This window comes from Elgaria multicarinata, chromosome 1 (assembly GCF_023053635.1).
Source record: "Elgaria multicarinata webbii isolate HBS135686 ecotype San Diego chromosome 1, rElgMul1.1.pri, whole genome shotgun sequence".
Taxonomy (NCBI): domain Eukaryota; kingdom Metazoa; phylum Chordata; class Lepidosauria; order Squamata; family Anguidae; genus Elgaria; species Elgaria multicarinata.
This window is the reverse complement of record NC_086171.1, coordinates 196,907,914-196,928,478: the sequence shown is the minus strand read 5'-3', so window position 1 is coordinate 196,928,478 and position 20,565 is coordinate 196,907,914. Positions and strand designations below refer to the sequence as shown.

General features: G+C 42.6%; 1 protein-coding gene across 1 annotated transcript in view; it reads left to right on the top strand.

Moving 5' to 3' along the window:
• The first annotated feature begins 1,506 nt into the window (after positions 1-1,506).
• Positions 1,507-20,565, top strand: part of SALL4 (spalt like transcription factor 4) — a 35,678-nt gene continuing 16,619 nt past the window's right edge. Inside the window, exon 1 of the mRNA XM_063120478.1 lies at positions 1,507-1,579. Within this exon, the coding sequence (XP_062976548.1) occupies positions 1,507-1,579 (73 nt within the window). The remainder of the gene's footprint in view (positions 1,580-20,565) is intronic.

The window sequence follows — 20,565 nt, the reverse complement described above, 5'->3', positions numbered from 1 at the left end:
AAGGAAGTAAGGGAGAGAACCTAATGCTCATGTAAGCTGTAAAAGAAAGGGTAGGGTAAACGGGTAATAAAACAAATTGCTTCCCTTGCAGGGATGTTGTGAGGATTATGTATGTGAAAACACCTCGGGCACCCAAGAGGAATGTATAAATACCTCAATTTTTTTCCTCATGGTGAGGGACTAACAAGCCGCTGCACAAAAAGTTTGGGCTTAAAATGCCACCACTCTTGCTGCCTTTTAGGTTAATTTGTTAACACTTCTGAAATTTAGCAAGTGTACCCATAGATCTCCAAGGAGCATTTAAAATATGGACAGACATTTAAAACGGGAGCATTTAATCTGACAGAACCAGGTTTACGCAGAAGTTCAGAGAAACAGGCTGAGTTCGGAGGACACGCTAATAAAGGGTTGTTTCCCATTCTGCTACCATTACACCCCTGCCATTGATTAGCGTGTAGTCTGAACTCAGCCACAGTTTCAAGTCCTTTTAAATATGACAGTAAGTTAAAACAAAAGCAAATACACACTCCCCCTTCAGCCCTAAAAAATGCCCCTTCGCCTTCAATTGCAGATAACCCAATGAGACTAAAACCTTCTGCCCACTTACATGGAAGTAAGCCTCAGTGAAATACATGGAACTTACTTCCGAGTAGACACTACACAGGATTGCACTCAAAGAGTCTCCAACCTTTCAGACACAGCGGAAGTTTTATGGACCCTGGAACCTGGGAAGTTTTATGGACCCCTCTTCGGGAGCAAGCCCCGTTGAACTCACCTTACTTCCAAGTAAGCATGCCTGTCTCATTGCGCCCAGTGAAGCTTTGGTTTTGTGGAAACGTACATAGGTTGGTTCTGCAAAGATGCTATTTCATTTGGGGAGTGAGGGTGGAAAAAGAGAGAAGAGATTTAATAGGGATTAAGTTTCTCCAGTTAAGGGATGCGTTCAGGACTCTTTACACAGAGACACCTACCCACAAATAAATAAATAAACTTCTTGAACAGGAGACAATTAAAAGGTAAGATAACAGATGCATTGTTCTCTACTGATTGCCCCCAGAAAAACAGGCTGCCGGGCTGTTTGTTGACTTTCAAAGACGGATCCAGGGCATTTTTCGCCTCTTTCGCCGTTCCCTTGCCTTAAGGGAAACATAATCCAATCAGGCGGTCAACAACTCTGCGCTAAACTCCCTCCTGCGTCTTGGGCTCCGGCGTCCACGCTTCAATCACATGTAGGAGGCCAGCGGGGCCACCCCGGCGAAACTACAATGCCCAGCGTGCCCTTCTGCTCCCTGATCAATGGACCTTATTTGAATAATCTGTGAGCTCTTGGACTCAGGCCAATCAGCTGTCAGGGACCCATGATAAATCGCAATGCATTATTGATAATCATAATTACTCTGACATGCGCATTCCGGTCCCTGGGAGTAATTTCCCAACTCTAGGAATTTGTTGTGAAGAAGAAGAAGAAAATAATTGCTACTATTTTGCCCCCGATGCGTGTGCAGCATGTCGAGGCGCAAGCAGGCGAAGCCCCAGCACATCCATTCGGACGAGCAGCTGCCCCTGGATGTAGCGAATGGTAAGGCACGGACCGGGAAACTCGGGTCAATTCCCAACTTTAATTGATGGGCAAAAGAAATCAACCAGGGAATCGGATTTGGGGGAGGGGGGGGTTGCTTGCTTTTGTGTGCGAGCGAGTGGTCGCTCTCGCACTGACCCTGTTGGGACATTGGGTTCCTGGTTCGGAATCTTAAGCCTTGGGCTATCTGGACCACTTCCATTTCACCTTTATTTCTCACGATTGCGGGAGGAGAATGGATAATGTGCGTATTTATTTATTGATTGATTTCTAATAGTCAAGGTTCTTCTTTTTCTTCTTTGCTCTTTTTTCTTCTTCTCTCCATCCTTTGCCAGTACAAATTGGATCTGGCTTCTGCTCACTTTGGCTTCAGCAGGGAAAAGCGAATTCCCAATAGATATTAATTATAAAATAAAAACAAAAAAAGCCTTCCGACTTTCCTGGTGTGTAATTGTTCTCTCTCCCCACCCACACCCCCCAAAAAAATCCGGGAAAAGGTCCTTATATAGTTGTTCCAAGATCTCTTTAGCATCCTTTTTTAAAATTCCTCTCGTGTGGGGCAATCATAGTCTTATATTTCGATGGACGTTGCTAGAAGGTAACTCCCTAAACTTCTCCCCCCACCCTTTAAGGAAATATTTCTAGGTGGGAGGGGGCAGGCGAGAGGGATACTGCGAAACACCTTTTGTAATGCAAGGGGGGGGGAAATATTTCTTTACTTCCTACCCGTCCATCTCTTTCCTTATTTGGATGGGGGGGGGGTGCTTCCTCGCCCCTCTCTCGTTCACCCAAAACTTGGGAACTATCTTTGCGGGGAGAGAACGAGAGAGATCGTAATCACTTCGGACCTTTTGTAGCCTGACCTCCAGCCATCTTTGATTTCCGACTTCCTAAAATAACTCCGGTGAGCTAATATGGTGTGTTGCAGGATGGGGGCGGGTGGCGAGAGGAGCTTTTTTTTTTTTTTAATGAAATCGTCCCAAAGTTCCTGATCGTTACCACTGCTTTTTTGTTTTCTCCTACTACCGCTGATGTTCTCTGTGTGTATTTTTTTAATCGATAAAGGAAGATATGAAGGAATGGCTGGTTTTCACCTCTCCAGATTTCATTGATTTAGATGGGGCGGGGTGGGGGAGAGCTTGTTCGGAGAAGAGCGATTGGTGTGGTCGAACTCGCTAGAATGTAAACGGGAGAGTTTTAAATTCCTGGATGGTGCGATGAGTTAGACCGCTCTGTTGCTTTGGAATCTCATCGGGGGTCAACATGGACTTTATGTATTGGCTTTAGGTATTCTGGAAAGTTGGATTTCAGATTTCTTCTGGGGAAAAACCCACAGGGGATGGGGAGGGGAGAAGTGGAGTTAAATGTGATGCGCCCCGGGGGGGGGGGAGGCAGGGGGAAGCACTTTTTGAGTGCTGGATATTTATCAGTACAGTCCTGAAGTTTGCAATTTCGGGAAAGGGAGGGGGGAGTAGATTTGTCCTTTTCAAAAACTAACCTTAAATAGTAGGGTTTCCTAATTAAGTTATATCTAATGCTTTCCCCTAATCTATATGCCTGTCGCATATATTTATGGGGGAAAACGCGTGTGTGTTCCCCCCCCCCCCCGACCCCATCTATTCAAGGATAAATGAAAGCTTTGGGATGAAATCTTGGACTGGATCTTCTCTCTTTTCTTTTCTCAACTCCCCTCTTTTTTCTTTTCTTTTTTTTGGGGAAAGGTGGGGTGGACTCTAGTCAAAAAAGATCCTACGATAAACTCCCCCCCCTCCCACGCCGCCACAATTGCTGGAAGTGGTCGATAACAATGTATATTTGGCAGAGGGAGGGGGGCGATTCTCTTTGCGAGCCGCGGGGAGGTTTGGGGCTTTTCTCTTGTCTCTTTCTTTTGAGTCCAAATGTGCAATTGTTGAGTCCGGTTAATGGTGATTTAAGAAAACGGCAAGCTGGCCAGAAGGCAATAAAACCCATGTTTAATGCATGACTGTTTTCCTTTGTGCATATGGTTAGGATGGAGCGAGGCGACTGGGGCGGGGGGGGGGTAGTTGGAAGTGATGTTTCCACATGTAAATCTCTGCTCGCAGCTGGAGAACCACCTCCGGGGTCCTCCTTGAAAGCAAAGGGTTAATAACCCCCTTGGAGTTGCGCGGGGGGGGGGGGCGCGAGGTGTGAGAGAAGAGGGTAATCGAAAAATTGCTTAGATGTTCCTGCGTGTATTCAATCCCCCGCTATAGGTACCAACTTGGCTTTCAAATATTATTTTTTAATCAATTTTTTCATACTTTTAAAAAACGCGCTAATTTGCAATAAGTAAAAAGATCTTCAACCTTACTGGGTTTTGATTCGGTGCCGCGGAGCTCTTTAACAAGGAACGAAAAAGGAGTGGTGTGTGTGCTGGGGTGGGAGGAGAAACCTAGTATTTCAGTAATACACCCTCAAAAAGTTATCAATCTCGAACTCACGCTCTTTAAATCGCGCTGAATTGTTTGAAGATAACTTCTCGAGTGTGTTATGGGACAGTTCGGTTACTCTCTTGCGCCACCTAGAGGACGCTGGTTGCGTTGGCTTTCTTGTGAAAGAAAATGCAGTGAGGCCATGGATTCTTCCTGTGTGTTCGGGTCTTACTCTTCCTGGGTTGCGGGGTTGGGTTAAATAGACGTGGACGCTTTGACTCCTAAGCCCTAGGAATGCCTGCTGGTGACTCCCTGAGCAAATCTCTTGAGTAGAGAATGTTAAAATGAGACAGGTCTTGGTTTGTTTGGTGCCTGGATGGGAATACCTATCCAAATGTTTCTAACGGAGAGAGATGGATACTGCATTGAGGGGGTTGGTCCAGATGATCTCTAAGAACCCTTCCAACTCAATGGGTTGGGCCTGGATTTAGTCCTGCCTAAAATTAGAACCACTGGAATCATGTCTAACTTGTCCCACTGATTGCAATGGGTCTCCTCTTAAGCATGAATGAAACTGGATCCGACCCTATGAATCTACTCTGCCTTTTCCAGTTCCAGAAGGGAAATGCTCAAGGTGTGATCGCTGTGTGATGCCACCTGGTTGTTTGTTCTACTTTAAAATCTGCTACAGCAAAACCCAACCAATAAGCACTTTAAAGTTTGTGAGCTTTTGCTTGTTTGTTTTGCAGACTCTCTGCAGGCAAGAAACGGTGTGTCACATTCATGAAATAGCCTTTTGCCTTTAAGGTACCAGAGAAATTATTTCTTGTTGCATTATCCTACCCTCCTCTATTTAGCATCAGAAGAACCCTGTGAGGTGAGATAGGATAGGTGTGACTTGCCCGAAGAACACCCAGTGAGCTTCACAAGCAAGCGGGGATGTGCATTCCACATCTAAACATTGGGGGAAGGGCATCTCCAGGTAAGGCTAGGAGAAATTCCTGCCTGAAACCCTGGAGAGCGGCTGCCAGTCAGTGTTGACAATACTGGGCTAGATAGACCAAAGGTTTGATTCTGTATAAAGCAGCGTTCTATGTTCCTAAACCCAACACACTTGATAACTATTAATACTAGAGTATTTAGGGGATTTCCCAAAGTTTGGGGTAATAAGTGTGATTAAAAATATATAAATCCCCTTCTATCTTCATTTGTACCGTAGAGCAGAATGCAGCTGGCACAGAACGAAGTTCATTTAAAAAGAAAAAAAAAAACCTGTTCCATGATGACGATACAAAATGTGTGGGTGTCAGCAGTGACTCCGTCAACCAGTTTGTGCATAGGTTGACCATCGAAATCCTGGGAAGAAACCCAGATATGCCCATATTATGCACTTTCAGATTGGCAAATTGTGAAATTTAATTAGATAATTCCCTGAGGATTTCATGGGGAGAAGCTGCATATGTGTGGCAAGGAGGCATAATTAAACCAATCACTTTATCTTTTGGCTTCAGGGATTGAAACCCCAGAAAAAATTTGCAAAGCAATGCATTTGGGTGGGTGAGGAGAACGTTACTGCTAACCTGGTGATCAATTAACAGGTCAAAAATAGCAGGTGTCACTTGAGAACAGCAATTATGTACTGAAAATTAGCATTTCCCCTACTCAAAAGGATTTAACTAGCCATTGCATTTGATAATAGCCATTAGGCCAAATTATTTTTCTTAAAATGTAGTGTAGAACTTTTTCCTATCTGGAGTCTCCAGATGTATATATTTTAAATGATTTGCTGTGACTATGACATCAGTAACATTTAGTGCTTAGACTAAATGAATATCAAGCAAATTTACCCCCCCCAAAAAAGTAGAAGTCATCTTTTAAGAAAGACACCCACTTGCAGAAATGGAAAGGATGACGCAAAATAAATCTATCCTGGTAGAGTTCTTTTAGAAGCTTACATTTGGTGATGGAGTTAATGTTTGCGAGAACATAGCTTATTTTCAAGACCATAACATTTTCATGTAATAAAATATTTAAAAATCCAACCTAGATCCCCCACTGTTCTTGCGGTGTGGAGATGTGCCAGTTTAAATGAAGCAATAGCTACCGAAGTAGTTAGGATGGGGTGCCATGCATGATGATTTGCCCCCACCTTTTTTTTTTGAGAAAAAAAATACAAGTGAAACACTATATCAGTTGTAGTGATGGGGTTTTTTCTGCGAAAGCCGGCAGTTTGTGACGTTTTTGACAGAGCTGCTGCTCTAACCTTTGCCTCCTCCTGCCTGCTGTGGGTGGTAAGTTGATGTCAAGCTTACAATTAGGACCCTCATGCAATTGACCTTGGCAGCGGGGTTTTCTGCTGTTTAGCTTGGTCTTAAACACTGTACTAGTGTTAAGTGAGGTCTGGAGCTGCCTTGTTTATAGTCAAAGGGGCTTGCTGGTGGAAGCAATTCAGTGCGGAAGAAGAAATGGTCCCTGCACAAGGTAGAAGCAAAGCGGTCGGTCTCTCTCTCTCCACTCCCCCCCCCCCGCTCCTTCTTTTAGGGTGTGAGCTAATGTAGGGGTATCTACTCCCCAATATTAATTGGGTATGTTGGGAGTGTTTGGTAGTGAGCTATTGAATGGCTATTTATTTTCTAACTCTGTCCTTCGATCTTTATAATCCAGGTTGGTTTAGGGCACAATTAAGAACGGCTTTATGGATTTCGCAGCATTTTGCATGGGCAGATGTTGTGCTCTGTAATGCGTCTGGCAGGAATGTGGTATCGGCCAATAACACTGGGAGAAGTAAAGTAGTTGTGCATAGATAACACATCAGTTGTGACTATTTTTGTGAAATGCTGTCATTTTTGTTTTATCTTGGCTTCCTTTTTTTAAGGCAGTTCACTGGGATAATGAAAGTATGTGGCTCTGTTTAATTTGATGCAATCAAATTAAACTTATTCTGGAGAAATGGCGATCTTTATATACCTTATATAACAAACACCTTCCTATTCTTGCTCTCCTTCTTGAGTTCACTGTTAATAGCATTGGAACAGAGGTTTACTAAAGATTTTGGTTTTAAGCCTCAGCAGGTACCTAAGGCTACTTCTCCGAGGTTTGTCAGGCTTTTAGTAGCCTTATTATTGTTGTTTTTTAAATCCTTCTAAAATAACCTCAAACAGTTAACATGGAATCTAATACCCCATCCTACGGCTGCCTTTCTAAGTATACTTTCTAGAGAGTAAGTACTACTTGCAGAACTGTGTTGTTTTTTAATAAGTAAAGTCCACATGTTATAGAGTTGCACTGCACAACCTTGAACAAAGTTGTTAGTATTTTGTATTTTCTCTCATTTGGTGTAAGACTTTTAAATGCAGGATGGTTTTTATTGTCTGTTTGACGTGTAACATGATACTCACAAACTGCTGTGACAGTTTGATTTATGCTTTAACTAACTGCTGAAAAGAAAACCAAGAGCCTTAAACATTTGAGGTTGTTAGTATTATTATTATTATTACAGTTGAACTCAAAGGTTCTCACTGGCCCACATGTGTAACTAATCGGTATTGATTGCAACTGTGAAAATATCTAACGATGTTATCTTCATACATGGTTGGGATACTGGAAATGTTTAACCAAAACACCAATAACTCCAGCCCCCTGCCTTGTTAATGGCATACAAGCTGAAATATCTAACTAAAAGGAATGATTCAGAACAGTTGCCAGTTGGTACTGATGAGAAGTCAATTTGGACCTTTTGTGGGCTATTTGAAAAGTTTTGTTTGGCTTGAAATGCAGAGTTTCAGCATAGCACGCTCTAAGTTTACTGGTGCAGACTGGACTGAACCGGACCTCAGGGCTGAAGCCCAGCGCCCTGCAGTCCAGAGGATTCCTCCCGTCAATAGCCACCCAGAGAGCAACAGGTGATGGAGGCAGTAGTAAATAAGCCCTATTGTCGTTGTGAGGATAAACAGGAGAGGAGGAGGATTATGTATGCCACCTTGGGTTCCTTGGAGGAAGAAAGGCGGGATATAAATGAAATAAATACATGTCACCACCTGGGCTACCCTAGGCAAGCCATGGGCCACTGGAATTACTGCTGCTTGCGACAGTCTCCTTTCTTCTTCTGAAAAAATGTTTATAGTCAGAGGGTGGCTGATTATTTATTTATTATTTATTTATTGCATTTCTATACCGCCCAATAGCCGAAGCTCTCTGGGCGGTTTACAAATTTAAGACAACTCAAAACAAAACAACAATATTGTTTTTGGCAAGTACATGGTTACAGAGGCTCCTTTTGCTATTTTGACTTTAGAAATATATTCTCCTTCCCTAGAACAAAATGCCGCTTATTCCCAGGGGCCATCAGAAGTTAACCCCGTTTTATCCTGGTGGTGCTAAGGTTTGAGTTTAAAATGCAAAACTGCACACGCTCAGAGGATTTCTTTCTTTTCGATTCTTTTTTGGTAAAAAATTGGATTGCCAAACAACTTTTTCCCTTTTGCATTAACATTATCAATAATACAGAAGCAGTTGTAAAACATGGGGGGGGGGAGAGAGAGAATGTTCATTTTGTGCTTCACAACTGAAGTAATTACACATGTAAAGCCTCCCTCCCATGAAATTACATAGCTACATTGCTGTCTGTATGACCAATATAGTATAAACCTTAATAGCAATAGAGACCATCAGAAAATCATGATTAGGATTATTATTACTTTAACAATATTGCCCTATGTGGAGGGAAGGGGGGGGGAGAATAAAAGAGTTAGTATGGATTTTGTTTGACTGGCTCTCATTGTGCTTTTTATTTGATTTAAAGATGTTATTTCGAAGTGCTGAAATATCTCCCACTGAAATAAAATGAGACCTAAAACTGCTTAATTTTTGCCGGACCAGTCAAAGATTTGGGAATCTCTAACTATGACTCAGTGGCCACCGTTCAAGAAGCATGTTTTTAAATCTAATCCTTCTACTAGGGTAGGATGGTGGAAGTAAATCTTTGACGCACAAGAACTCTTTGGAACAAATTGGATCATTCTGTTCCTCGTAGGCACTTGAGTAAATTAAACCTGATTATCCAAGGGCCACTGGGGAAAATTTCATAGGCTTAGGCTGAATACGAAGCCCGGTTTATTGCATCAGACCTAGTTATAGTGTGATCTCACCTACACCTTATGAGTATCTTTCCATTCATTGTGAGTATAAATCTCCCCGCTGACTTTACTGCATTCTAGTTATTCAGTAAGTTTACAAGATGTTGAAAGATAAAATTCCTGTCAGCTGGAGGTGGAGGAAATAGAAGCCCATCACCTTCAAACATCGGGTGTGGTTTAAAATATCTTAGACTGAGGCCTAGATTTAAGTGTTTGTTCTGTTATAAACTCCCGAAGTGAGGGTGGAGCTTAAGGCATGCAATCGTATCTCTATTTGTCAGCTGTAAACTGAGGTTTAATTCCCCCACGGGGCAGTGGAACTCCATATTTGTATGCTATTGTCATCTTACAGCAGGGGTGCAGGAGCTCAGGTTCAGGGGCAACAATTGGCATGCCTGGAGTCCCCAGAAGACCACACACCCTTTCCCCAGCTCCACTGCTCTCTCTTTTTACCACCAGTCACTTGGTGGATTCTCAGCTTTTGTGCAGACCCCCTCCCATTTTGAAAGATTGAAAGGGCTTTTCTAAGACTGAGCTTTAAGATACAGTACTCTGGCATTGTTGGTATCACAGTCTTGCTCTTTTTTTCCCTTCGGTCCAGCTCCTTTTGAATTCAGTCCCCACCTACCACTGAAATGCACCCCCTGTAGAGCTTCTCCGAAATGGAATCCTGCCCTCAGGCTGAAAGAGGTTGTGCACCCCTGTTTAGGGTGACCATATGGAAAGGAGGACAGGGCTCCGGTACCTTTAACAGTTTCATAGAAAAGGGAATTTCAGCAGGGATCATTTGAAAATATGCAGTACCTGGTGAAATTCCCTCTTCATCACAACAGTTAAAGCTGCTTGAGCCCTGTCCTCTTGACCAGATACAAAAGATGGCAGGGCTCCTGCAGCTTTAACTGTTGTGATGATGAGGGAATTTAACCAAGTGCTGCATGCATACAAATGATACCTGCTGAAATTCCCTTTTCTATGTAACTGTTAAAGATACAGGAGCCCTGTCCTCCTTTTCATATGATCACCCTACCCGTGTTCTACAGTATGTGAATAATGATATGTGGGCACCCATAAGCACAAATGCTCCCAACTATATAGATCACCATTTCAAAAATTGATGTAATATTTCGTACTTCTGTTTTTCTGGGAGCTGTAGGACTTTCCCCCCACTGTCTAAACGTTAATAGGATTTATTCTCATTACATTTATATCCCGCCTTTTTTTTCTCCTCCCCATTTTATCCTCACAACAACAATCTTGTGTGGTAGATTGGGCTGAGTGTCTGTGACTGGCCCAAAGTCACCCAGCGAGCTTCATGGCTGAGTGGGGGCTAGAACCTGCATCTCCCGGATCCCACTCTAAGCCTCTATCCACTACGACACACTGGCTCCCGGTGTTGGATTGCGCCCTAAACCATTTTGTAGTGTCACGTTGGTTTCCAGATGGGAGGCCAGGAAGCATCAGTGGAACCCAATGGCCACAATGATGGCTACTGGATGTTGCTGTTGGTTTCATGGCAGTGGCAAAGGGGGTTTCAATCCTGAGCCTGGTGACTGATGCACAAGCAGACTCCCCTTAAATATGTTGTGATGGATAGCGCTTAACTTGTCAAAAGAGAGGTGTTGGGGCTTAAACGTCCCTGGAAGTCACCTATTCTGACCTGGAAATCTTTTAAGCCTAAACAGAAGAGAAGGCTGTCCAGGATTACAAATATGTGAACCAATTTAAATAGCCTTAAAAGGGGATTGGACAAATTCATGGAGAGTAAGGCTAGTCAGGGTGTCTATATGCTACCTCCAGGATCAGAGGTAGCACACTTCTAAATGTCAGTTGCTGGCGAACAGCACAGTGGGAGGATGCTATTGCCCACGTATCCTGTTTGTAGACTTCCTTAGAGGCATCTGGTTGGCCACTCTGAGAAACAGGATGTGCACTAGATAGGCATTTGCTGTGACCTACCACGCCTCTCCTTACATCCTTAAAGGCACTCTTGACGCACTTACAAGTGTTTTGACGACTTACATTTCAGGGCTGTGTCTTGGAACTGGAAAAAATATGCAAACTGATGTTGGGGTTGCAGTTACTTGGGGAAGGGAGCCCGTCGTCCCCGCCACTTAAGGCTTCTCCTGAATAGAAAACCGTTGCGTTGGGCAACTAAACTTTAAAACCAGGCCTGTGTAACCTGTGATGCACCAAGCCAAACACAGCCCGTCTGCCCTGTATTGCAATCCACTTACCAATGCCAGTCCCCTGTTCTTACAGTCCTAGGAAGGTAGGATGGAGAAGTTTTCTCAAGTCTCCAGTGCTCCAGAAGATATGGAAGTAGGTACTGTGTGGTTTGGTGAGCCACAATTGTACTGGCCTTAAAAACAACAACAAACACCAAACTTTCCTGTTTCCTGGGTATGTTCTTGTCTGCTCTAGCCTATAGGGAGCTTTCTTTGTCGAGGCTCTTACTGTGTGCTCACCATTCTTCACTTCCAGTAATTTATGGGTAGTTTAGATGATGACTGAATGTGGTATTTTGGGGTGGGGGGGAATCATGAGGCAAAACTGCCACCATCCACCAGTGTAGTTGTGTTATTCTGCTTTATTCCACTATGCCACAGTGCCACCTAGAGAGGCCTCCAAGTAATAGCACAAAAGGCAATTTGATCTCTGTAGGAATAGGCTTGTACCTTCCATAACCCCTTTTTTTTTTTACAGGGGAAGCCATTTAAGTGGTCAAGGCAGGAATTGTTGTGTGGAGGAATGTTTGCGCTGAGGGAGTTTAAGGCGGGGCATGGGGAGGGGAAGAGAATAATGTCAGTATCTGATGCAACCCACCAGGCTCCACTCACCAATGTAAATGTTATGTAGTGGGACATACCAAAAGACAGGAAAGCAAAAACTGGGTGTGTAGAAATCTGATCTTAATCTTGCAAAGAACACAGAAGCAGAAGTTAGCAAGTTAAAAAGCCTTGTCTAGGAAAACTCAGGGTCACTTCGTGGTTTAGACTAGTCCTTTTGTGTTACCATGTTCCTGCTGCCCAGAACTCCCCAGACATTTATTTAGTTAGTTTCATTCCTAAATAAATGTAATTCATTTGAGATTACATTTCTAACCTGCCCAGTAACTAATGTTCTCTGAACATCTGTCTAGAACTGGCCTGTTTATAGTTGTGAATCTGTTCTTATGATAGCTGAATTGTTCTTTCATTGAATTTGTGCTGCTTCTGTGGTGTGCGAGTCATCTGGAGTTAATTTGCTTTGTAAGCATTCTTCTGCAGTCTACCTGCTCACTGCATGTGGCATTACTATTCTGGGTCACCTAGTTCTTTGTTCTTCAACACTGTAGGCGACATCATGTCTTCTACTGCTTATCTTCCCATCAGTGTTTTACAGGTTTGTAAGAAGCCACATGCCTGGTTGTCTTTAGAAAGGAAGAATTAGCTTTATTTAGTAAGAATTGCTTCCAGCCAACCAGATAGGTGAGCTTTTTGTGTGTTCGTGTGTGTATGTGTGCACCAGCTGGAAAGGAGTTCAGGCCTTTGATGAAAGCGGCCAACACATGACTGTATGGACAGGAGGCAGGCTAATACAACTCTCAGAAGGCTGGTTTTGGGGAGCCCTTGAGCAAGACACCCTGCAGAGGACCCCTCCAGCAGTGAATCTCCCTTCTCACCACCATTGTCACCAGCTGCTCTTGCTTCTCATCCTCTTTCTCATCATTGCTACTGTTTCGTTGATGGGCCAGTGAGTAAGTAAGTAGTGGCATCTGTTCTCAGCACCACCATTGTCTGGACCACAGCAAGAGGCAAGTGAACACGCAGGTTGCAATGGTGAAGAGGAGCAACTCCAGGGGGTTTATGTCCCCAGGCCCCTGCTTGGATCTAGGTCCCCGGCAGCTGCCCGACTGTGCCTATTCTTGAACCCAGCCCTTCCTGATAATATTAATGGGCTCACTTGCATTAGTTGCTGCACACAGTGATCTTCCCCCATCCTCCTGTTTGGTGGCTACTGATGTGCCAGTTCCAACTACTGAGTTCCTTAATGGTGATTACATCCTCACATGAAGGCACATATAGACCTGGTTAGCACGACACTGGGGGTTATTTAACCCACGATCAGCCTCCGCGCATGCTGTGTGCGTGCAGCTGCCATTATGAATATGCAACCCTCAATGGGCTTGTGTGTTGTCCAAACCCTAGCATGGGTTATACCAGGTTTAAACAAACCAAGGATTATGCGAGGATTGTTTAACCCTTGAAATAACCAGGGTGGTCGGCATGTCATGTGATCCAGCTCAGAGTGTCATACAAAGATGCAGGGCAGCAGATTAAGAGGTGTGTTGGCCCACCCCAAATTGTAATGAGCATGACCTGTGGAAATCATGTGGATCAATGGCCTTGCTTCAGAGCATTCTGTGATTCTTCAAGCTACATTTGGGGTGGGGGCAGATGTGAATACTGGTAGTATCCATGCAAGGGACTGTAAATTAATAATGGGGTGCTCCTTCTACATGGATCTTGGACATTGTTTTGGAACATCAAGATCAGTTGCTGTCAGAAATGTGCTAGTTGCAGTAGACACCTGTAACATCAGGTACATTGATCCTCAATGAGGGACCCTTTGGGCTGTTTATCCAGCTTTAAGAACATAAGAGCCATGCTGGATCAGACCAAGGGTCCATCTTGTCTAGCACTCTGTTCACACAGTGGCCAACCAGCTGTCGACTAGGGACCACAAGCAGGACATGGTGCAACAGAACCCCTCCCACCCATGTTCCCCAGCAACTTGGCTTACTGCCTCTGATACTGGAGGTTGCACTTAGCCATCAGGATTAGTAGTCATTGATAGCCTTTTCCTCTAGGAATTTATCCAACCCCCTTTTAAAGCCATCCAAATTGGTGGCCATCACTATACATCTTGTGGTAGTGAATTCCATAGCTTAACTATGCCCAGTATGGAGAAGTCCTTCCTTTTATCTATCCTGAATCTCCCATAGATAAGCAAAGAGAAGCCTATCCAGGCCCCTTAAAATCAAGGCAGTGAAGTGAGGGAAAAGGGCGGATCGTGTCACTATCCATATTCGCATGTACTGCAGAGGTAAGTGATATATTATAAAAACTTTTTAATATACTGTTAAGTTACACTAGTTCCCAAAGTTCTGGTATACTTCCACTGTAAAGCTGTATATTATAGCATTAAAAAAGCACAGACAAGTACTCAAAGACCATTTAGAAAACACTCAAAGAACTAAACACTCAAAGAACTAAACACTTAAAGACCATACGTGTTTCGACCCAACAGAGGTCTTCTTCAGTGGTCACATGAACTATATATGCACATGAAAAAACTAAGAATTATTTTCAAATTGCCATTGCCTGAAAGTCAAGAAAAACATAGAGTTAGCAACATTCATATCCGTGCTAAAGCTTCTTGCCCATAAACATGTCCTACATTCTCCACACCATGCATAATTTTTTCATCTCTGTCAGGTCGTCCCTTACCTTACCTCCCCCTCACAAGCTAAACAATCCCAGCTGTTGTAACCTTCCCTCATAGGTGAGATGCTTCAGCCCCTTGATCATTTTATTTGTCCTTTTCTGCACTTTTTCCAGCTCTACAGTATCTTTTTAGGTATGGTGTACACAAGTATTTTAGGTATGGTGTACACAGTATTCTAAGCGTGGTCACACCATAGATTTGTATAAAGGCAGTATGATACTGGCAGTTCTATTCTCAATTCCTTTTCTAATCATGCCTAACATGGAGTTTACCTCTTTTACGGCGGCCGCACACTGGGTTGACATTTTCATCAAGCTGTCCACCACAACCCTAAGATCTTTCTTGATCAGTCACTGCCAGCTCAGATCCCATCAGGTTATACTTGGTTTGGGGTTTCTTGCCCCCAGCGTGCATCACCTTACACTTGCTTACATTGAACTGCAGCTGCCATTTGGATGCCCACTCTCCCAGTTTGGAGAGATCCCTTTGGAGTTCCTCACAATCCCTTTTTGTTTTAACTATTATTTAACTTAAATAATTTGGTATCGTCAGTAAACTTGGCCACTTCACTCCTAATTCCAGATCATTCATGAAGAAGTTGAAAAGCATTGGTCCTAATATAGATCCCTGTGGGAGAATTTACCACTTATTCCTACTCTGTGCGTGACTTTGTATACACTAGCAACAGGTGTGTGAAATTTCTCAGGTGGGATGAGGCAATGGCCTTCTCCTGGTTCTGTGTGTGCTCTTTTCCCATTCTAGACTTAAATTGACCTGATTGGATCAGCATCATGTTCTTTTCTAACTTAAATAGCTGCAGCTTGTTCAGCAGCCTGCTTTCCTGGCGAATGCTCATTATTATGTGGTTGCTTCTATTCTGTCTTGGTGATTTCCAAGAGTTCACATCAGTCACTTTGTGCTAGAAGAGATTGCTGCCTCCCAGTTGAGGCAGGAAATGCTAAAAAGCTTCAGGTTGGTTATTGCTACACACACAAACACACACCCCTGCACGCTTAGGTTAATGAGTGATAGTGAAATCTCCACAACTGCATGTGAGGATGATAATACTCATTGATTTTGCATCACTTCAGTAAATCTTTACAACAAATTTGCATGTGAAGCTCTTTGGGGTGGTGTGGGTGTGTATGGCAATAAAGTTTTGGTGGTGGTGTTGTTTAAAAAAATAGAATTGTGCACAAATGAACTCTCAAAATTCTCCACCGTATTTTTCGGCAGAGAAATTCAGGGGACAATTTTACCGAATTTCTCATGTGTGAGGAGAAATTCTCAACAGTTTCTCTTAGGTAGGGCTCACCGTTGGCAGGAACTGTAGCACAGCTACTTTCTTGTTTCCTAAGGGTGTGTGTGTGTGTGTGTGTGTGCGCGCGCGCGTGCGTGTGCTACAACTGAAAGTGGCAACAGCATCAACCTTCTTGACAGCCAACCCATTTTGCATCATGCCCAGAGAGCTTCGGCTATGGGGCGGTATATAAATGTAATAAATCAAAATCAATCAAACCAGAGGGTAGTGTTATGTTCAGTTCCAATGAAGTGGTGGAGCTAGTGCTATGCCAAAATTTATTCTCCAATTTCCTGAAAGTTTACTTCCCCTGCAAAAGAGGCTTCAATTTTCCTCACTCATTTTCAGCACATTTTATAATTTATTTTGAATTTATTTTGGTGGGGGTTTTGAGCTTAATCACTGCAAAGTGGCCAAGGCGTGTTTTATCTTTCTATTCTACATCTCTCCATTGCTCTGCAGCCTCCCATGTTGCCTGTGCTTCCTGATTTGAAGGGGGGAAAGTCCTATATAAGGAATTACCTCATCATGTCTTCCTCTAGGTTTTAATTTAAGTGCGGGAAGCTGAGGAGGCCAAGGGGTGCCAGAGAAATGATTGTATAATTCAAGACAGGACACTTTTGCACACACTTCTTGGCCACCTCAAAAGTCACTCAGGTAAGCACAAGAACCCTGGACTCAGCCCATGAGGGTTTTTTCTAAAATGTTCTTCTCTTTTGAATTTCCCTCTGAAAGAAGTTTTTCATCAAATTGAATTAGAACAATTGGGGAAAAAATGTGAAAGACACTTTCAACACAGCACTACCGTCTTACAATATGAGAATGCTGGTCCTTTTTTTGGGGGGGGGTTGCTGGTAGCTTCTTGACATGTATTAGTTGGGTTTCTCTGCTTTATACATGCCTTGTTAATATATGTATACACTTTGATTGTAACTCATGGAGTAACATTTCATTTTTATGAAGTATTTTAGAACGTTTTGTTTTTGTTCATGAATTTTGGCATTCAATATTCATACTGAATATTGCTGGACATGTTCTCCCTTGCAGTAGATCAGCAAAGAGTTTCCATCTTCCAGTCATTTAATAAACACAAATAAAATTGCCAGTGAAAAAACAAACAAAAACACTCCGCCATAGCTGGTTTCCTATTGTTTGACTTTCAGTCTTGATAATTATTGCCTATGAAGTATTAATAATAATAATTGGTTGCATTTGTTCACAGGGCAGTTCTGCAGGTCAGTTTTAGAGTTTGGGGTTAGAATCCTGGACCGCTAGTCTTAGACCACTGAGAAGAAGATGTGAACTTGTTTATGCAGGTTGTTGCAGGGAATAGGTCATGGGGTGTGATAGGGTGGGCAGTTGCCCTACTTTACACAGGACAGGCCTCTATTTGAAGATCTGTCAGAGGGCCATCCTCTGTGTGAAGGTGTCCTCTCTTTGAAAGGCTATTCAGTCTAAGTCCACTTTGAAGGTAAATAACCTTTAAGGAGATTAAAGGGAGAGGAGAGCAGTTGAAGTTGCCCATCAACAGTTAGGTCCTGGACAGCAGGCTGAGCAGGCCCACGGCTCACTGGGTCATGGTTGTCTTCGCTATGTGAGATGTATTGCATTTCTATTTAAATTCTAGTAATTGTTTCTAAATGTGCATCTATGCATAAAAATTAGCAGAATATGTGTCCTTCTTTGGGGAGGGGATTCATTTCTGGTATTTTGACAATGTGTAAGGGGTCACTCTGCCCAAGCCACAATTTTGTCCCTAGCTCTGATTGGTGGACCTTGGGGGTTCTTGTAAAACAGAAAGTAGGTCCTGCAAGCCTGACCTCTGCCCTGGGTCATAAACCTCTGGAGTTTTTACTTACAAAACCACTTTTTTCCAGTGCTGTGTGGGCAGTCTTTTTTGTGCGCTGACCTGAATGTATGCAAGCATCTCCCTTTAAAAAAAACACAGACACAGATCTCTTGTTTCCAGCAGACCTAGACGCTTCTCCGCTTCACCTTCCGTAAATATTTTATTGGTCTGAATGATTCATTGTGCCTGCACCCAATGGTGGGTGTAGAGACCCTGTATGTACTTGTACAACATGTTCATGATAACAATGAACCTGACGTTTTTACCTTTTATCTCTAAAAACAGTGTATCATATTTGGGTTTTTTTGGGGTTTTTTAAAACAGCTCACACTTGCTCGTTTTCCTTCATAAATGTGTTTGTTCAGTTTACTTTTGTAGAATTATATTTTAAAAACCTAATGAATATCTCCAAAGTGCTCTTACTTAGGTTGTTTTGCATCCTGGCCTTTGGCTATAATATAAACCAAGGTGCTGCCTTCAAAGTCTCGTTTGTGTTTTGTGCAGTCCGGCCTTCTCCAGCCCAATGCTCTGCTGGTTGTTTGGACATCAATCATCCCCACCCAGCATGTCCAACCTGGTTGTGGAAGGCTGGTGTAGTTCTTGTCTAGATGCTTTGATGTCTTGGGGTTCCATTTGAAGCTAGGACATTGGCTATAGAGAGAGAAGTACACATTTGGGAAGCGGGTATGGAAAGAAGTTGTTGGTGATATGAGAGGAACAAGAAACCAGGGGAGACCTTTCCATCATGGGAACATCTTGAGGGGTATGCGTAAGTCATGCTGTTGGTCCAAGGCTGAAGTTAACAGTCATGTTAAAGGCTGGCAAAAGCCACCATAATGATGTAGTTTGATTGTTGGACTAGAATAGAGGAAACCCAGGTTTATTTATTTATTAAATTTATATACCGCCCCATAGCTGAAGCTCTCTGGGCTGTTTACAAAAGTTAAAACCGTGAACATTAAAAAGTATACAAATTTAAAACCATCAAAAACATAAAAACAATAGTGTAAAACAGTATCGATTTTAACAATGACAGTTCTGGGGTCCATTAAAAAACAAACAAACTTAGCATATGTTGTTAAATGCCTGCGAGAAGAGAAAGGTCTTGACCTGGCGTGAAAAGATAACAATTGTAGCGACAGCCTCATCGGGGAGATCATTCCATAACTGGGGGGCCACCACTGAAAAGGCCCTCTCCCTTGTTGCCATCCTCTGAGCTTCCCTCAGAGTAGGTTCAGATTCTCTCTACAGGATGAAGCTCACTGAACAACCTTTGGTTAGTCGCTAGGGTGACCATATTTTGGAAACCAAAAAGGAGGACAACATGGTCGCCCCCAAGGGAGCGTGTCCAGTACCAAGGGGGCGTGCCCACCCGAACGTAGCCTTGGTCACATATCTGATTTTACAGCACACATTTAAGACAAATCTGTTCTACATAACATCTTAATGTTAAAATCACCGAAATAAAGAACAAGTGAGAGATTCACTGTATCTGAAATTAACTTCACTCACTCCTACTTTTGTAGGTTTTGCTGTACTTTGAAGCTTTTGCTATACTCTGTGTGTTACAGTCTCCCCTTCCCTCAAATATCTTTTCTGACTGTATCTTCACTCATTGAAAGCTGCTGTTGTTGTTAACAGGGTTTGCTACTGGCCCCAGATCTGTTTCAAATTTGGTATGGCTAAAGCTCTACCTAAAAGCTATCATGGTGCCAACTTTCAGCTCTTTATCTTTAAAAATGACAATTTAAAAATAATAATGTTAAAACCTCATTTTTAAAAAAAGTCCTAAAAAAATCAATGGGTGAACGGATCTGTTTAAATTTGGTGTGGCTAAAGCTCTACCTAAATCCTATCATGGTACAAAGTTTCATCTCTATATATTTAAAAATGATGATTTTAAATAATAATTTTAAAACCTCAATTTTAAAAAAATCCTAAAAAATCAATGGATGAACAGATCTGTTTCAAATTTGGTATGACTAAAGCCCTTCCTAAGAGCTACCATTGTGCCAAGTTTCATGTCTTTATCTTAAAAAATGACGGAGTTATAAGCATTTTTGTTAATTCCCATAAGAGCTGATCTTTGAGAAAAAAAATCTGATTTCCCCTCCCGGATTTGCCATCAAAAACCCAGGCAAATCTGGGCAAATCTGGTCATATGTTCACCCTATTAGTTGCAGATGCTTTTTCCCAGTCTAATCTACCTCACAGGTTTGATGTGAATATATAATTGGGAACAGAGGAAAGGCCGTGTAGACCAGCCTCCATGGTGGATAAAAATAAATGATTTAAAAATAATTTCATAGAATCATAGAATAGCAGAGTTGGAAGGGGCCTACAAGGCCATCGAGTCCAACCCCCTGCTCAATGCAGGAATCCACCCTAAAGCATCCCTGACAGATGGTTGTCCAGCTGCCTCTTGAAGGCCTCTAGTGTGGGAGAGCCCACAACTTCCCTAGGTAACTGATTCCACCGTCACACTGCTCTAACAGTCAGGAAGTTTTTCCTGATGTCCAGCCGGAATCTGGCTTCCTTTAACTTGAGCCCGTTATTCCGTGTCCTGCACTATTGATTTTTTTATTTTAATGTGATTTTTTTAAAATTTAAATCGGATTTTTTTAAAATTTAAATCGGATTTTTTTAATAAAATGTTTTTTGAGGAAAAATCTATCTAAAGATAGTTTTCTATTTAAGATACATTATAGTCCAAAGGTTATTTATCATGAAATAAAGATTAGTTTTTATTTATGTAGCTTGAGGCTGTTTACATATTTTGGTAAATGAATTCCATTAATCCATTCACAATGTCATGGTCTTCT